This window comes from Macrotis lagotis, chromosome 2, assembly GCF_037893015.1.
Source record: "Macrotis lagotis isolate mMagLag1 chromosome 2, bilby.v1.9.chrom.fasta, whole genome shotgun sequence".
Taxonomy (NCBI): domain Eukaryota; kingdom Metazoa; phylum Chordata; class Mammalia; order Peramelemorphia; family Peramelidae; genus Macrotis; species Macrotis lagotis.
In genome coordinates, this window is record NC_133659.1 from 260613703 (window position 1) to 260628921 (window position 15219).

At 33.3% G+C, this 15219-nt stretch overlaps 1 protein-coding gene across 1 annotated transcript; it reads right to left on the minus strand.

The window, feature by feature from the left end:
• Positions 1–10526: 10526 nt before the first annotated feature.
• LOC141512203 (olfactory receptor 6C1-like) lies at positions 10527–11480 on the minus strand. The gene has a single exon (XM_074221040.1). The coding sequence runs from the start codon at positions 11478–11480 to the stop codon at positions 10527–10529; it is 954 nt and encodes a 317-aa protein (XP_074077141.1).
• Positions 11481–15219: the final 3739 nt, after the last annotated feature.

The window sequence follows — 15219 nt, forward strand, 5'->3', positions numbered from 1 at the left end:
AGTAACACTGTGAAAAAAGAAACAAAACAAACCACAAGAAGGAAAAAAAGACAAAAAACATTTAAAAGCTTCATGTAGCTTAAAAGTGGGCTTTTTAACTTGGGTTCTATGAATTACTGAGGACCATATAGACAGAGCATAATCCTGAATAGGAAAAAAATTTTCACTATTATTTTTATTAACTCCTAAAAGAAATTTAGCAGTTAATTTTTCTTTAAGGATGAATAGAGGTAGCCAACATTATTCTGACATAGGCTTCATAAGCTTCATCAGACTTCCAAAGAGATCCATAGTATATATATATATATATGTATATATATATATAGTTTAAAATTTTTTCATTCTTTTGCACATGCATATTTCCAAGTTGCAAAATTTCCCTCCACCCTCCCTTCCTACCCCTCTCCCCTCAGCAGAGAACAGTGGAGTTAGCTTTTTACATACATATTTTGTTAAACATTACAAGTTAGTAATTTTTGGCAAGAGGAATTAGGCTTAAGGGAAAGAAATACATAAGAGATCATAGCATATATACTTGAAATGATAAGAACACCAGATTTAAAAATATAGTTAATCAATTAGTTGTAAAATTTTTCTATTGATTGTCTAAACTTTTAATATTTTAAAACATTGTGTGGATTTCATGTAGACTCAATAATAGACATGGGACTAGGAATGAACAGCAACAAATCTTATGCTAGAAATCTGATATTAACATAATATAGTACATTGTAGATGATCACCTATAACCCTCTTCTTAAGGTAGGAAAAACATGCAAGGTAGGAACTACAGTATATTCCCATTATATTTATCATAGTAAACAGGTCAATTTGGGTTTTATATAATGGCAAATTATCCTTACCTACATAAAGGAGGATTATAATGTCTTAATTTCCTGCTGTAAAATAAGTTAGAAATAATACTTGAATGAGATGAAAAACCTGGATAAAACTTACTTTTCTGATACTCCTTGATTGATCAGATTCAAGTTGGATCTTGGATATTCCCTTTGGTTTTCATAAATTGAGATGATTGATGTTTATCTTGTGAAAAATTCACATTTCCTTAAGTTACATATTTGACAAAGTCTTATTCCTCTCACACTCAAATAGTTAAAGAAGAGCATTTGCAGATACCTCTCTCCTCAAATTGAGGAAACAGCAACTCACTTTTACACTGCCAGTCCAGGTATTGTCCAAGTTCTGAGATGCTGATCTATCCCGTGAATTAGCTCCAGAAAATATTTTTGATAATTAGTGTCAAGAAAGTATTGCCTTGAAGGGAAGCAAATTTTATAGGCCATTTTCAAGTCTTTAGACAGTAAGACATGTTTTCCTGTATATTTTAAATGCAAACTCCAAGGGATCAGCACAAAAAGAACCATGGAGATCCTTGATCTCTAGGCAACAAGTAATAGACAACAGAATCTACATTAGCAAAAAAAAAATTAGAAAAGAAAGTTCAAGGGATAATGCCCAGAGAACACCTAAAGTTGTGGAATGAACATCAAGGGATAGCATTGAATAAGAAGAATATTGAATGATAGAATAATTGGTATACATCTTTTAACTGATACTATTTTTATGTAGGCTAAATATCACAGGGTTGGAACTAAAAGAAGCTGATATTCAGAATTCCCTGGGGAAGTCTGGATAGATATATGAGAAGAAATGATATCATAGTAGCTACTAGAAAATTATGATAAGAATCTCTAGGCTACAGATTTTTGAATTTTTTTTTCGTCTCCAGAGAAAAGTTAGTCCCCTTGAAAGTTGGTATCCCCTAGAAAGGGTGAGGAAGTATGAATCCTCTTTGATAATTTGCAATTCTTTCCCCATGATGAATGGAGACACTTTCTCCTTTCCTATTACATATTTCTGCTTCTGGATGTGATCTGAGGAACCACTGTACATTACTCATACCTATAATGTTATGTTCTTTATTAGAAAATTTCAATTATTTTCCACTCAAAATACTTTGGAATTACATTTCTAATGTTTATTTCATATCTGCAATATGCAAAATTATTTCAAATGAATATAATGGAAATATCTAGTTCCAAAGGAGTTTAGACTACCATTAGCCTCAATCAAACACTGCAGTCAATCTAATTACTGGCTTATCTAAGAAGTAGCATAATTATGTAAATATAATTTATCAAGTGAAGAAGCAGGAGCTTAGAATGTAACATGATGGTCTCTCTGTCTCTCTCTGTCTCTCTCTCTCCCCCCTCTCTCCATATATATATATATATATATATATATATATATGTGTGTGTGTGTGTGTGTGTGTGTGTGTGTGTGTATGTTCATATATATACATATATATGTAGAGAGAGAGACTGACTCATTATTGAATTAAATATTCAAAGAGCCTTATAAAGTCATCATTCTTCTTTCAGCAGTCCTCCTGGTCTATGTGAACTCTTATTCCTCCCATCAGTACTACAAATGTACTCTATTCAGTGTGTTAGGGTTTCATTCTTTATTTCTTAAGACTGTTTGGATGCTGTACAGGACCTCCTTACTCTTATCTACCTCTGTTTTTGAAAGAAACTTTTTGATGTTTTGTTTGACATTACTTTTTTATGTAAATTGTCAATTAATAAACATTTATTTAGTGCCTACCATACATCAAACACTGTGTTGAGCACTAGACATAGAAAAAAAGGCAAAACATAGTTCCTGCTCTTAAGAAGAATACAACCTAATGGTGGAGACAGAGGGAAGGCACTAGGATTAAGAAGAGAATAGGGAAATCTTGTGAAAAAGCAGGATTTTACTTAGAACTTAATCATATTTATATCTTTGTGGTAATTTCTATTGTTCAGAAATTATACTATTTCATGGTCTGTAACTATTTAACATAATAAGAATAATCTTGACAAAATTGTGTTTCAATGAGGTGTATGGGGTTGACCATGCAACATTGGAAACCTTAAAAAGTTATGAGTAAGAAATAGTTGAAAGAGCTAACACTGAAAATTAAATAGAATCTTTAGAAACTATATTTACATTAAGTTAATCAAAAAGGATGCTTTCAACAAAAGGATTTGATGAATGATGTTTGTTTCAAGTGCCCACCATCTTCATATTTTTCCCTTTCATCTACCTTCTGACCATTCTTCTAGGGATCTAGCAAGAAATATTGAAGGTTTTAGAAAAGCATTCATCTGAGCCCTGATCTGCTAATCCTATTCTGTATATGATTATGGGCAATGTCATTTTGCCTTTATAAATGACCTTTTAATCATTAACAAGTTTATACTGAATAGGTCTTTTTTTCCCTAGAAGATGCTGAATCACAATTCTTAAACAGAATTTAGTAGAAATTTGTTCATTCTTTGCAATTGAATTTCAAATGCTTCCTATTTTTCTTTAAAGTTTGCAAATTACTTTGCACATATTTTTGAGCCTCCCCCAAACCCTAAGGAAGGAGAAATTGGTATTATGATATCTACTTTATATGAGAAAATTGAGATTTAGGGTTTGAGTGAAATGTCCATAGCAAATAACACATGTAAGAATTAGGATTTGAACTCATTTGTTTTCTGATTTCTCTTTGTAAAATGAGGGTAATTATATTTATACCACATTTTATACAGAATTATTTTAATTATAGACTTTAAAGGGTCATGTAAAATATCAACTATTGCTGCACAGGGAGATTTATTTGCTCTCTTGCTGTCAAGAACCTCTCATTGAAATATTCCATAGTATCTTTCAGTCTTTCCATGGAAGCTGGAAGCCATAGCTATTTGAAGCTGCCACATTAAAATACAGACAGATATTATCAGTATGTACCACTCAAATTGCCAGATGTTTTTAAAGATAAACTGCTGCTTAACCACACTACCTATATTCTGGATTGACAAAATATAGTTTTTGAAATCAAATGGAAAAGTTACATTAATCTCTTTTGAATTTCATTTAATTAGTTTAGTACTCTATCCTACATCCAACATGTTTTTGTCTTACTCTATCAAACTTAGGGTTTATCTATTCCTTATAAACTTGCTGTTATTTTCATGAGGAATTTTTGAAAATTATTTCATTATATACTCATTCTTTTTATGCAAAGGATTAAGCTCAACTTTGATGATTAGATTATTTCTGGTTGTAAGCCAAGCAAAAAAGAGAAGAAAGAAATAAAAGCATTAGAATAAATAGGTAAACAAAGCACTCATTCTTTGCAGATGAAGTGATGATATATTTAGAGAATCCTAGAGAATTAACTTAAAAACTATTTGAATGGCCTATATTGGATTGCTTTCTATCATGGAGAGGTGGAAGGGAAGGGAGGAAGGGAAAAATGCAAAACTTAAAGTCTTGTAAAGAAATGATTATTGAAAACTACCATTCCATGTAGTTGGAAAAATAACCATATACAATATTTTTAAAAGATTTTTTAAAAAGAAAGGAAAAATATTTGAAAGAATGAACAGTTTTAGCAAAGTTTCAGGATATATATTAAAAGCACACAAATCATCAGCATTTTTCTCATATATTAGCAGCACAGTCCAGTAGCAAAAGAAAGACAGTGAAATTAAATTCAATATAACTATAGACAATATAAAATGTTTTGGGAGTATATTTGCCATGAAAAACTAAGGAACCATCTGAATAAGACTGCAAAAAACATTGGAAAAAATTATCAATTGATCATGGGTAAGCTGAGCTAATATAATAAACATTACAAATCTGTTTAACTTAATTTACTTATTTGGTGTCATACCAATCAAACTACCAGCAAGTTACTTTAAAGAGTTGGAAAAATAGTAATGACATTTATCTTGAAAGGCAAAACATCAAGAGTATCACATTAATCAATGAAAAAAATGCCAAGGAAAGTGGTCCAACCAGATCTAACAATCCTATAAAGCTGCCATTATCAGTCCTATTTTGTATTGGCTAAAAAAATATAATGATGTGAAATAGATTTGGTTGAACAAAGACAGCAGTAAACAACTATAATAATCTATAGTTCAGCTTCTGGGATCAGAACAAACTATTTGACTAAAACTGCAGGAAAACTGGAAATAGTATGTCAGACATCTCACACACAAAAGCAAGATAGGGTCAAAATAGATACATCATTTTGATATAAAGCATGATACCATAATCCAGTCTGAAGAGCATGGAATCATTTATCTGTCAGATCAATAAAGATCAATAAAGAAAAGAATAGTTTATTACCAACAAGAAATATTGAGGATTATGAAATAAAAATGGATAATTTTGAATATATTAAATTGAAATTTTTTTGCACAAACATAACCAATAAAAACAAGATTAGAAGGAAAACAGAGAACTAGAAACCAGTTTTCACAGTATTTTTGTTTTGTTTTTGCAAGGCAATGGGGTTTAGTGGCTTGCCCAAGGCCACAAAGCTAGGAAATTATTAAGTATCTGAGACCAGATTTGAACTCAGGTACTCCTGACTCCAGGGCTGGTGCTTTATCCACTGCGCCACCTAGCTGCCCCCACAGTATTTCTGGTAAAGGTCTCATTTCTAAAATATAAAGAGAACTGAGTGAGACTTATAATACTATAAGTCATTTCCCAATTGATAAATGGTCAAAGGACCTGAACAGGAAGTTTTTTGATAAATAAAAGCTATCTGTAGTCATATGAAAAAATACTCCCAATCACTATCAAATGTAAATAAAGGTAAATAAATACAAGATATATGAGGTACCACCTCACACCTATCAGATTGGCTGATATAACAGAAAAGGAAAATGATATATATTGTAGGGGATGTTAGAAAACTGGGGCTCCAATGTACTGTTGGTAGAGGTGTAAACTGGTTCAACTCTTCTGGAGAGTCATTTGGAACTATGCTCAAAGGTATACAAAATTGTGCATACCTTTTGATCTAGCAATATCACAATTAGATCTCTATATTAAAGAGATTATAAAAGAAGAGAAAAGCTCACATGCACAAAAATATCCATAGTAGTTCTCTTTTGGGGGCAAAGAGTTGGAAATTTCCATCAATTTGGAAATGACTGAACACATTGTAGTACATGAATGTAATGACTATTATGACTCTATAAGAAATGATGAGCAGAGAGACTTCAGAAAAACCTGGAAGATCTTACATGAACTGATCCTGAGTAAAATAAGCAGAACCATGACAAAATTATAATAGCAGCATTTTGTGATGATCAACTATGATAAATTTAGTTCTCAGCAATAATGAATCAAAACCAATTCTAAAAGACTTGTGATGGAAAATGCCGTTCACATTCAGAGAAAGAACTGTGCAGTCTTAATGCAAAAAGAATGACTCCCACAAAGAAGAAAACTCATGTACTGGGGAACATACTAATTAAAGGATCTTAAAAAGTCAAGAAATAAACTGGGAAAATAAAACAAGTATGAGAGAAAAAAATTAATGAATAGGAGTATTGTCAAAAGTGGAATGGGAATTTCAGAGAACACTGTAGAAGGTGTGACAGATTGGAATGAGATGTGAATGGGAGAAGATTGAGGAGATGAAAGATAATGATGAAGATCTACAGACAGTTTTCCCTACATGTCTATAATTTGCTTTAAATTTCCAGATGTTGTATACAGCAGAACAGGTGTCATAGGGCCAATAGTTAGTAGAAAATGGCAAAGAAATTCAAAGATTCCAAGGGTTCTTGCAGAAAACACTGGATAGAGTTTGAGTCTTCTTTTACATAAAAGTATAGTGAAAGGGATAAAAGTGAAGTTACTGTGTAGCATGAAATATTGCTTCATGGAAATCTCATAAAGGATAAAAAATGTTTCATGGTGAATATGTAACATGTAACCAAGTAGGGAGATAGGGAGTCTTATATAGGTGTATAAAGGATACCATTAAAGAATTTTGTGATAGACTTTTATGTGATAAAAAGAAAGGATGTCAGATTAATGGTCTTTGTGCTCCAATTAAACAGAGTCATTTCATGAATAAGCTATGAAGATCTTCAGCATGTTGTGTGAACTCCTTACAAAAATTAAAAAAAATTACTTTTTCAGGGAATATGGATAATAATTGCAGAAAATGAACAGGCATGGATGGATTGTACTCTGCATCATTGAAAAATAAATATGATTATAAATTCAGTTCAGCATATGAGCAAGAAAAGGAATCTTCCAAATAGCATTCAACTTGTTCAACTTGAAAGCCTTATATGAATATGGAGGTGACATTGACATCTTAAGTGGTATGTTATTGTAGTATAATTTCTGGCAGATCTTATGTTCTACAATTCTAGATCCTACCAAACCAGAAAAGCATTTATTATGGAGTTTATCAATAGCACATCAGTTTCAAAGTGATTATACATTTTTGCAAGTTGCCACAGCTTTTCAAAGACCATTTCCTTAGGCATGGGGGTATTATCAAATCATTTAGTAAAGGAAATATCCACTTTTAAAAAATCAATCAACCAAATAAAAACCTTATAATCTATCTAGTTCGTATGAGGCATCATTCATATTCTGATAGAAAATTAATTAATCCCTATTCTCAAGGAGCTAATATTCTATGTAGAGTAACATTATTTATCTATTATCTATCTATCCATCCATCCATCCATTACTCATCCAACCATTCATCCCCCATTCATCTATCCATCCATCCATCCATCCATCATCCATCCATCCATCCATCCATCCATCCATCCATCCATCCATCCATCCATTCATCCATCTACCTATTCATGTATCTATCCATCCACCTATGTATCTATGTATCTATGTATCTATCTATCTACCAACAATCTATTTTAAAATAAGCAAATATTTTGTGCTTATACTATGCTAAGTGCTAAGGTCACAAAGTTAAGTGCCAAAACACAGGACTTGACCTCAAGGAACTCCCATTCTAATGATCTTGATAAGAAGGAAAAAACACTGAAAAATTTCTAACATCCTTCTCACTTCTACCAAATAATCTATATGACATATATTTAAATATTCCATAACTTCACAATTTCAATTTTAAGAACTGATGCTTATTTTATTTCTCTAGCATAAGTGTCTCTACTTTCTTACTTCTCATTATCCTATCATAGCCACTATGTGACCCTAGGCAAGAACCTTAACTTCAGTTTGCTTAATTGTAAAATGGTGACAATAATAGTATGCACTTTACAGGGCAGAAAGTCTCAAATGGGAAAATAATTGGTAAAGTACTTAGTTCAGATTCTAGTCCATAGCAAATATAATCTCTAAGCTTATTCTTTTCCCTTCTTTGTCTTGTTTATATCTTTATTCAGCCTACTAGACCTGGCCTCCAATATCATGTGCACTTTTGTAAAACTAAAAATTTCTTATTTTTATGATTTTTAATTTTTATTAAATAATATTTTCTACTTTATTTGAGATATTAATACTTTGACAATTGTAAATCACAACATACATTTAAACAGGTATTCCTCAAAAACTTTACCAGGTGCTCAATAATCTTAAAGCTCATGGTCCACTATCCTCAATAAAGGAATAGTCATAACCTAGGTCTGAATCATTGACTCAGAAAATCTGCTCTTGGTTTGCTGAGGCCTGGCTCTGCACCTGTGCAACCTGCTCTGTACTTTGTTTTCCTCTCACCCTGATGAACAGACCTTTCCTGATGATCTATTAAGTTGTCTTGGACTGGAAAACTTTTTCCCCTCCCTCTTTTTGTGGGTTCTGTGACTCTACCTAGAACTTGTCTAGAGTCATCATGTAAAGGAATTTGAAAGGGTTAGGAGGAGAGCTCAGGTAAATCTTCCTTTACTCTGTCATCTTGATATTTTCCTAATATTTATGGCAGGAGTCTATATCTCCTAAGTCTCATTGTGCCTTCTAAAACCTTTCCTATCTTTTATTTCATCCAAGGCCCACTTCTCTATTAGCCTCCTCTACCACACTGGAACTCAAGATCTACTTCTACTTATTACTGGCTTACTGAAATGTTTTTGTCCTGGGCTGTGCTTCCTTTTTACCTGAGTGAGAAAGACTTTTCCTGCCAATTTTCCAAGTTTCCTGGTCTCAAAGATTATTTGACCCCATTTTCCCTTGGTTTTGCTGTTCTGTGGTTTGTTTTTGGATACTATTTTATAATTATTTAGACTTTAATATGGGAGAGTTATAGTACTTCTTACTCTGCTAATTTAGCTCTTGGAAGCCCTTCTACTATGATCTTCTTTGCTAAATTGACCTGCACATTTGCCATGTCGAGGCGGGTTCCCTGTTAAGTTTCTCTTCCAGCTTTCCATTTGAATTCTTTCCTAGCAGAGGTCTTTGCCATCATAACACTTATGACTGTCTCCCTCACCATTTTTGGCATCTTGCATCATACTAGACTATCCTTTCTTGACCAGAGTGGAAGGGGTTCTTTTAAACTCCTGTGTCTTGGCCTTTTGATCCCCCATATTGGGAGAAATATCAAAGCCCTCACTCCAAAAAAACCCAAAACCTCCACTTTGCACTCCTCTCTTTTCTTATTATTAGTAGACAATATTTTACAATGCTAAGATCCAGCAAGCAAAATATGTCCTGAGCTGGGCATAACAACAATCCTTTGTACTCATCCTCTCATTAAACTCTTTTTTTCTTAAATCACAGAAACCACATGCCAATTATACAGTCATGCTTTGAATAGACTTTTTGTCACTAGGCTGTTGTGCCACAACATTGATATTACCCTTCAGTACTTGATTCTTTGTCCAGAAGGAGCAAAGGTGAGGATCTAGGGTGTTAGGGGATTTGGGGGATTATCAATATGTGTTTTGAAATTTCCTAGTATCAGGGCAGGAATTGCAGAGGAGAGAATGTTTATGCATCAGACATTAGACTCATTCATGTAAAAAAGAAAAGAAGTTCACATTGAGTGGCTAAAACTTTTTCCAGGAAGAGAAGTAAGAGCTTCAGGTGGGTAGATGCAGAGGAGAACATATGGGAAAGTTAAGGAAGAATATATGAGAAGAAAATAAATGGTAGGGATAGCTTCAATGGGGAGTGAATTTGGGAATAGAGAAGTATAATGGCACTTACTGCCTTGCTGGATTGAAGACTCAAAGACCATTTCTTTAGGTATAGAGGTATTATGATATAGATTAATCAAGGGAATACCCACTTCTACAAAAGTCAACCGATAAGAATTTATAATTTACCTATTTTTGAAAAAAAGCAATTTATAATAGACTGATTAAAATAAATTCCTTTTCCACTGCTCTTTTGGCCACATTCTTACTTAAAATATCCATCAAGCAAATTTATATCTACTTTGCATGAAGCACTGTGGTATGTGATTGGGTTATAAAAACAGAAAATTAAATATCACTATCCTCATAGAACTTATATTATGTAGAGAGAGAGACAACATATACTTATATAAGTGCATACAATTAAATACAAGAAACTATGGTGAATGAATATGATTTGTAAATTTAAAAATCCCTTTGATGCTCTGATATTTCAGAAATAAAAAAAGAAACAGGGATATGAGGGAACTGAAAAAACGTTGAACAGATTGTCAAAAATCTGTCCTCATTACACCATTCTATTCAGTTCAATGAAACTTTTCCTTTGTTTGAAGAAAATAAAATCTTACATAACATATCTATGAAGGCTTGTTTGACTTGCTGATTCCTTAGGCTATAAATGAAGGGATTCAACATGGGGGCTACTGATGTATTAAGCACAGCAACTCCTTTGCTCAAAGAGACTCTGTCTTTTGCTGAAGGTTTGATGTACATAAAGATGCAACTGCCATAAGAAATAGACATGACAATCATATGAGAAGAACAAGTGGAAAAAGCCTTTTTCCTCTGATTGACTGAGGGGATCCGTAGAACTGTCTGTATGATATAGGAATAAGAGAGAATTACTAATACTAATGTGAGCATAAGAGTCACAACAGCACAGGAAAAGCCCATTGTCTCCAAGAACTGGGTATCTGTGCAGGATAGCTGTAAGAGGGGAGAAAAGTCACAGATGAAATGATCAATGATAACAGTGCAGTAGTCAAGATGCTGCATCATAATGATTGCTGGGAAAATGATCATAAATGACATCAACCATGAGCAAAACACAAGAAAAATGCAGAAGCTGTTGTTCATGATGGTTGTATAATGTAGGGGTTTGCAGATGGCAACATAACGGTCATAGGACATAGCTGCTAGAAGATAAAATTCAGTAACTCCGAAGAGAATGACAAAAAACAATTGAGTCATGCAGCCATTGTAAGAAATAGTCTTGTCCTCAGAAATAATATTGCCTAAGAATCTGGGAACACTGGCAGTAGTAAATGAAATTTCTAAGAATGAGAAATTGCGTAGGAAGAAATACATTGGGGTCTGGAGGTGAGAATCCAGCAGGGTGAGAATGATGATAGTCACATTTCCAACAATGCTGAGTATGTAGGCCAAGAAAAGAAAGACGAAAATGATCATTTGAAGTTCTGGATCATCTGACAATCCCAGGAGAATGAATTCTGTCAGCTGAGTGCTATTTTTCATATTTGTTTTTTCTCATCTCTAATGGATTCACAATAAAAGAGAAAAGGAAACAAAATTAAAATAAAGGAAAAGAAAGCATATATGGGCTAAAATGTATATGGGCATGGATAAAATATTAGTCTTAATTCATTCAATCATTCAAACATTTATTTAGTCCCTGGTATGTTACTGTAGTAAGTATTAAGGGGTTCTAAATAGTAAGACATGGTTAATACTTTTAAGGTGCTTAACATAGTTTGGAAAATATACACTCTGATAAAATATAAGGGGGGAGTACAGTGAAATGTTATGTCTTTTTTTTTTGCAAGGCAAATGGGGTTAAGTGCCTTGCCCAAGGCCACACAGCTAGGTAATTATTAAGTGTCTGAAGCCAGATTTGAACTCAGGTACTCCTGACTCCAGGACTGGTGTTCTATGCACTGTGCCACCTAGCTGCCCCAAAATGTTATAAGTCTTATATGTGAAATAATAAATTCCCTTTATGGTCATCTCTAATTGTTCACCATTATTCTTTTTTTTAGAGCTATCTAATAATATTATTTTTAAAACCTAACTTGGTCCACCCGGCCTAGAACAACTCAGCATATACTTCAGTATGTGCTTCAAACGTCACACTTTGCTCACAATCCTCCTCCTTTATGTAAGAAATATCCTATTCCCTTCTCCCTCTTATATCCCAAACATTCCCCATTATCAAATTTAATTCTGCCTCTGCCATCTCTTAAATTGGAATAATGATAGTATTCTAGTTAAACTCTTGCTCCAGACTAACTGTGATTTGTGTATCTTTGATTTCTTACCACGTGAAGTTTAGAACTGTGTTTGTACCATATATATGTGTGTGTGTGTGTGTGTGTGTGTGTGTGTGTGTGTGTGTGTATTATAACCATGAGGTTAAGCATACATTCCTTTATCTTTCACACTTTTAATCATCCCTAATCATCACCTATCCTATATCACTAGGAATTATTGAAAAAAAAAGAGAGGTAATTAAGCCAAAAGCTAAGAGCTGAGTTCTAGAAAACATAGGGAAGCTGCTTGAAGCAAAGTTGAAACTATGTGAAAGAACCTTTCAAAATGTCCTGAAACTTGTATCCAGAACAGCCATCTTGATGTGCAAATATTCCTATCACTTTCCTCCCAGTCATTTGCTTTTTTAAGAAAATTCAAACAGTTTGAGTATAGGAATCATTCCCTATAATGATATGCTTTCCAGGAAAGATCCCTATCATCTTAATTTCTATGATGGGAATTTATTTTTCCAATAATTTTTGTTAAACAACCACAACTTCATTTTGATGTTAGGAAGAGAAGCAAGAAAGAAGGGAAAACTTCTAATAGTTTTAGTTTAAATTCTATATAAAAGAAATCAAATGTTTGCCTGTATGCAATATTGCATATAGAACCTAATGTTGGAAAGAACCTTTGAAATTATATGAGGCACTACTCATTTTCTATATGAGGAAACTGAGTAGAGAGGAGGGATTTGCTCAAAATCTCCGGGTGACCCCTACTATTATTACTATTTTATTTTATTTTGGGTCTTTTTTTTTTCTCTTTTTGGTTTTTGCAGGGCAGTGGATTTGGGGTGGCTTGCATGTCACATGGCTGGGTGATTGTTGGGTGTACGGGGTCGGATGTGGGCTCGGGTGCTTCTGGCTACAGGGTTGGGGCTCCGTCCATTGAACCACCTGACCTAGCCATACCTATAATTATTACTATTATTTTTTTAAATTTAATTTTTTCTCTCCCCTTTATTGATCAAGTGAGTCTATATTTTGTGGGGGGAGGGGGGTATTTTGTTTACTCTTAAACAAGAATATTTTATTAATGTATAAAAAATTATTTGTACAAAAAGAGAATAAATAAACATTAAAATAAATAAATAAATAAATTTGAAAAATCTCCAGGATAATAAAATACAGAATTGTGTGCAAAAACTCTTTGGAATCCAAACCTATGGCCATTTCTATTATGACACATCCTGTATGTAGCATGTGCTTCTGGTAACAAACAGGTTTTCTGTCTATTGATCATCACTCTATCTACTTATTTATTTGTCTGACTCTCTTTCATTATCATTTCTTATCATTAAGCATCTATTAAGTTCTTACTCTGTGCTTAGTGGTAAGGACATTTTTCAAAGAAGGTCACAAAATCAGGGAAGTGATGCCATGACAAACTCGTGGATTGGATTTGAGTGAGGGGACACTGTGCTAAGTCATCATCCTCACTTTCTCTTCCAGAGACATTTGGTTCAGTGGTCAGATATGAATGAGGACAACTGGAGATGGTCCTGGATGCAAGACTACCAGGATTAAGTGACCTGCCTAAGGTTACACAGCAAATAAGAATCAAGTGTCTGACATAACATTAGAACTACTCTCCAAAATGGTGAAGAACCCATCCATCGTCAGCATTCTGTGCACGGACTCTCAGGGTCAAGTTCTCTGGGTATGGTCAATAAATATAACTGGAGAAAAGCAATGAATTTTTCCTAAATTGTAAAAAAAAAACAAGAAAAAAACTCCTGTCCAAGACCAGTGCTCTATCCATTGCACCACCTAGCTGCCTAATGGCAAGGTTGCAAAGTCAAAAGTCATGGATCTTGCTCTCTAAAAGTTCATTCTAATGACTGTGATAATATGAAAATAATACTGAAATATTTCTAAAACCCTCCTTCCTTCTGCCACCTAAACTCTGGTACATATACTTAAGCAGCCCATAACTCTACCCTTTCAACTTCAGAAATGATGTCAATTCCTTTCTCTTGAGTAGATGCCTATACAAATTTTCTTCTCACTCTCTTTCCATAGGTACTTAAAAAAGTGTGACCCTAAATAAGACACTTAACCTTTGTCTCCTAAACTGAAAAATGGTAACAATAATGGTTTCTCCCATCCAAGACTGTTACAAGTTTCAAATGAGAAAATATTTCTAAAGGAGGGTTTTATTACATAGTATATATTATATCAAATTTTATTTCTTTCCCTCATTAGTCTTGTGTATATTTTCAATAAGCCTAATGGATCTAACATGTAAAATCATAATGCTCTATTTAAGTTTGAAAATTCCTTATTTTTAAGGGATTCTTGTTTTATTAAGTAATATTTTCTACTTTATCAGAGATATTGTTATTTTGGTTATTACATATTACTTCATTCATATATTCATCAGAAATCTTTACTTACCTGATCTTCATTCATCTTAAATTCCATGGCCTACTCTTTTCTCCTATTTTGGTCAAACATAGGGTTATTTAAATCCTAGATCTTATCATTAACTCAGTTTCATGATTTTCATCAGCCCTTTTTATCATCAGGAAAGTAGAAAATCGAGCAAAGGTTCAAGATATATGAGAGCAAAAGACCATATAATGTTGAATTTGTTTTCTGTATGCTTGGATTAATTTTCACAGTCTTTTTCTGAATGCTCAATCAACACAATGAAATCACTTGGTTTCCTCTGATTCTTGGTCTTTCACAGCTTCCATTTCATTTTTTCTCATCCTCTTAGGCATGCTTTATACTAAACTCTTTGATAATCCTTCATAATTTATGAGAAATTTCCGTAATTACTTCGACTATTAGATTTTCTTCTCTCTCATGTGCCATAGTATAGTCAATACTTTCTTTGATGACGCTTCTTTAAAAATATTTACAAGACTCTGTGGCTTCTCCTCTCTGGAACTGCCTTACTTTTCTTTCATGATGTCCCAGGGGTTCACTTTCAATCAAAT

Coding starts and splice junctions, on each gene's coding strand:
- LOC141512203 (XM_074221040.1), bottom strand. CDS start 11,480: ATGAAAAATAGCACTCAGCTGACAGAATTCATTCTCCTGGGATTGTCA.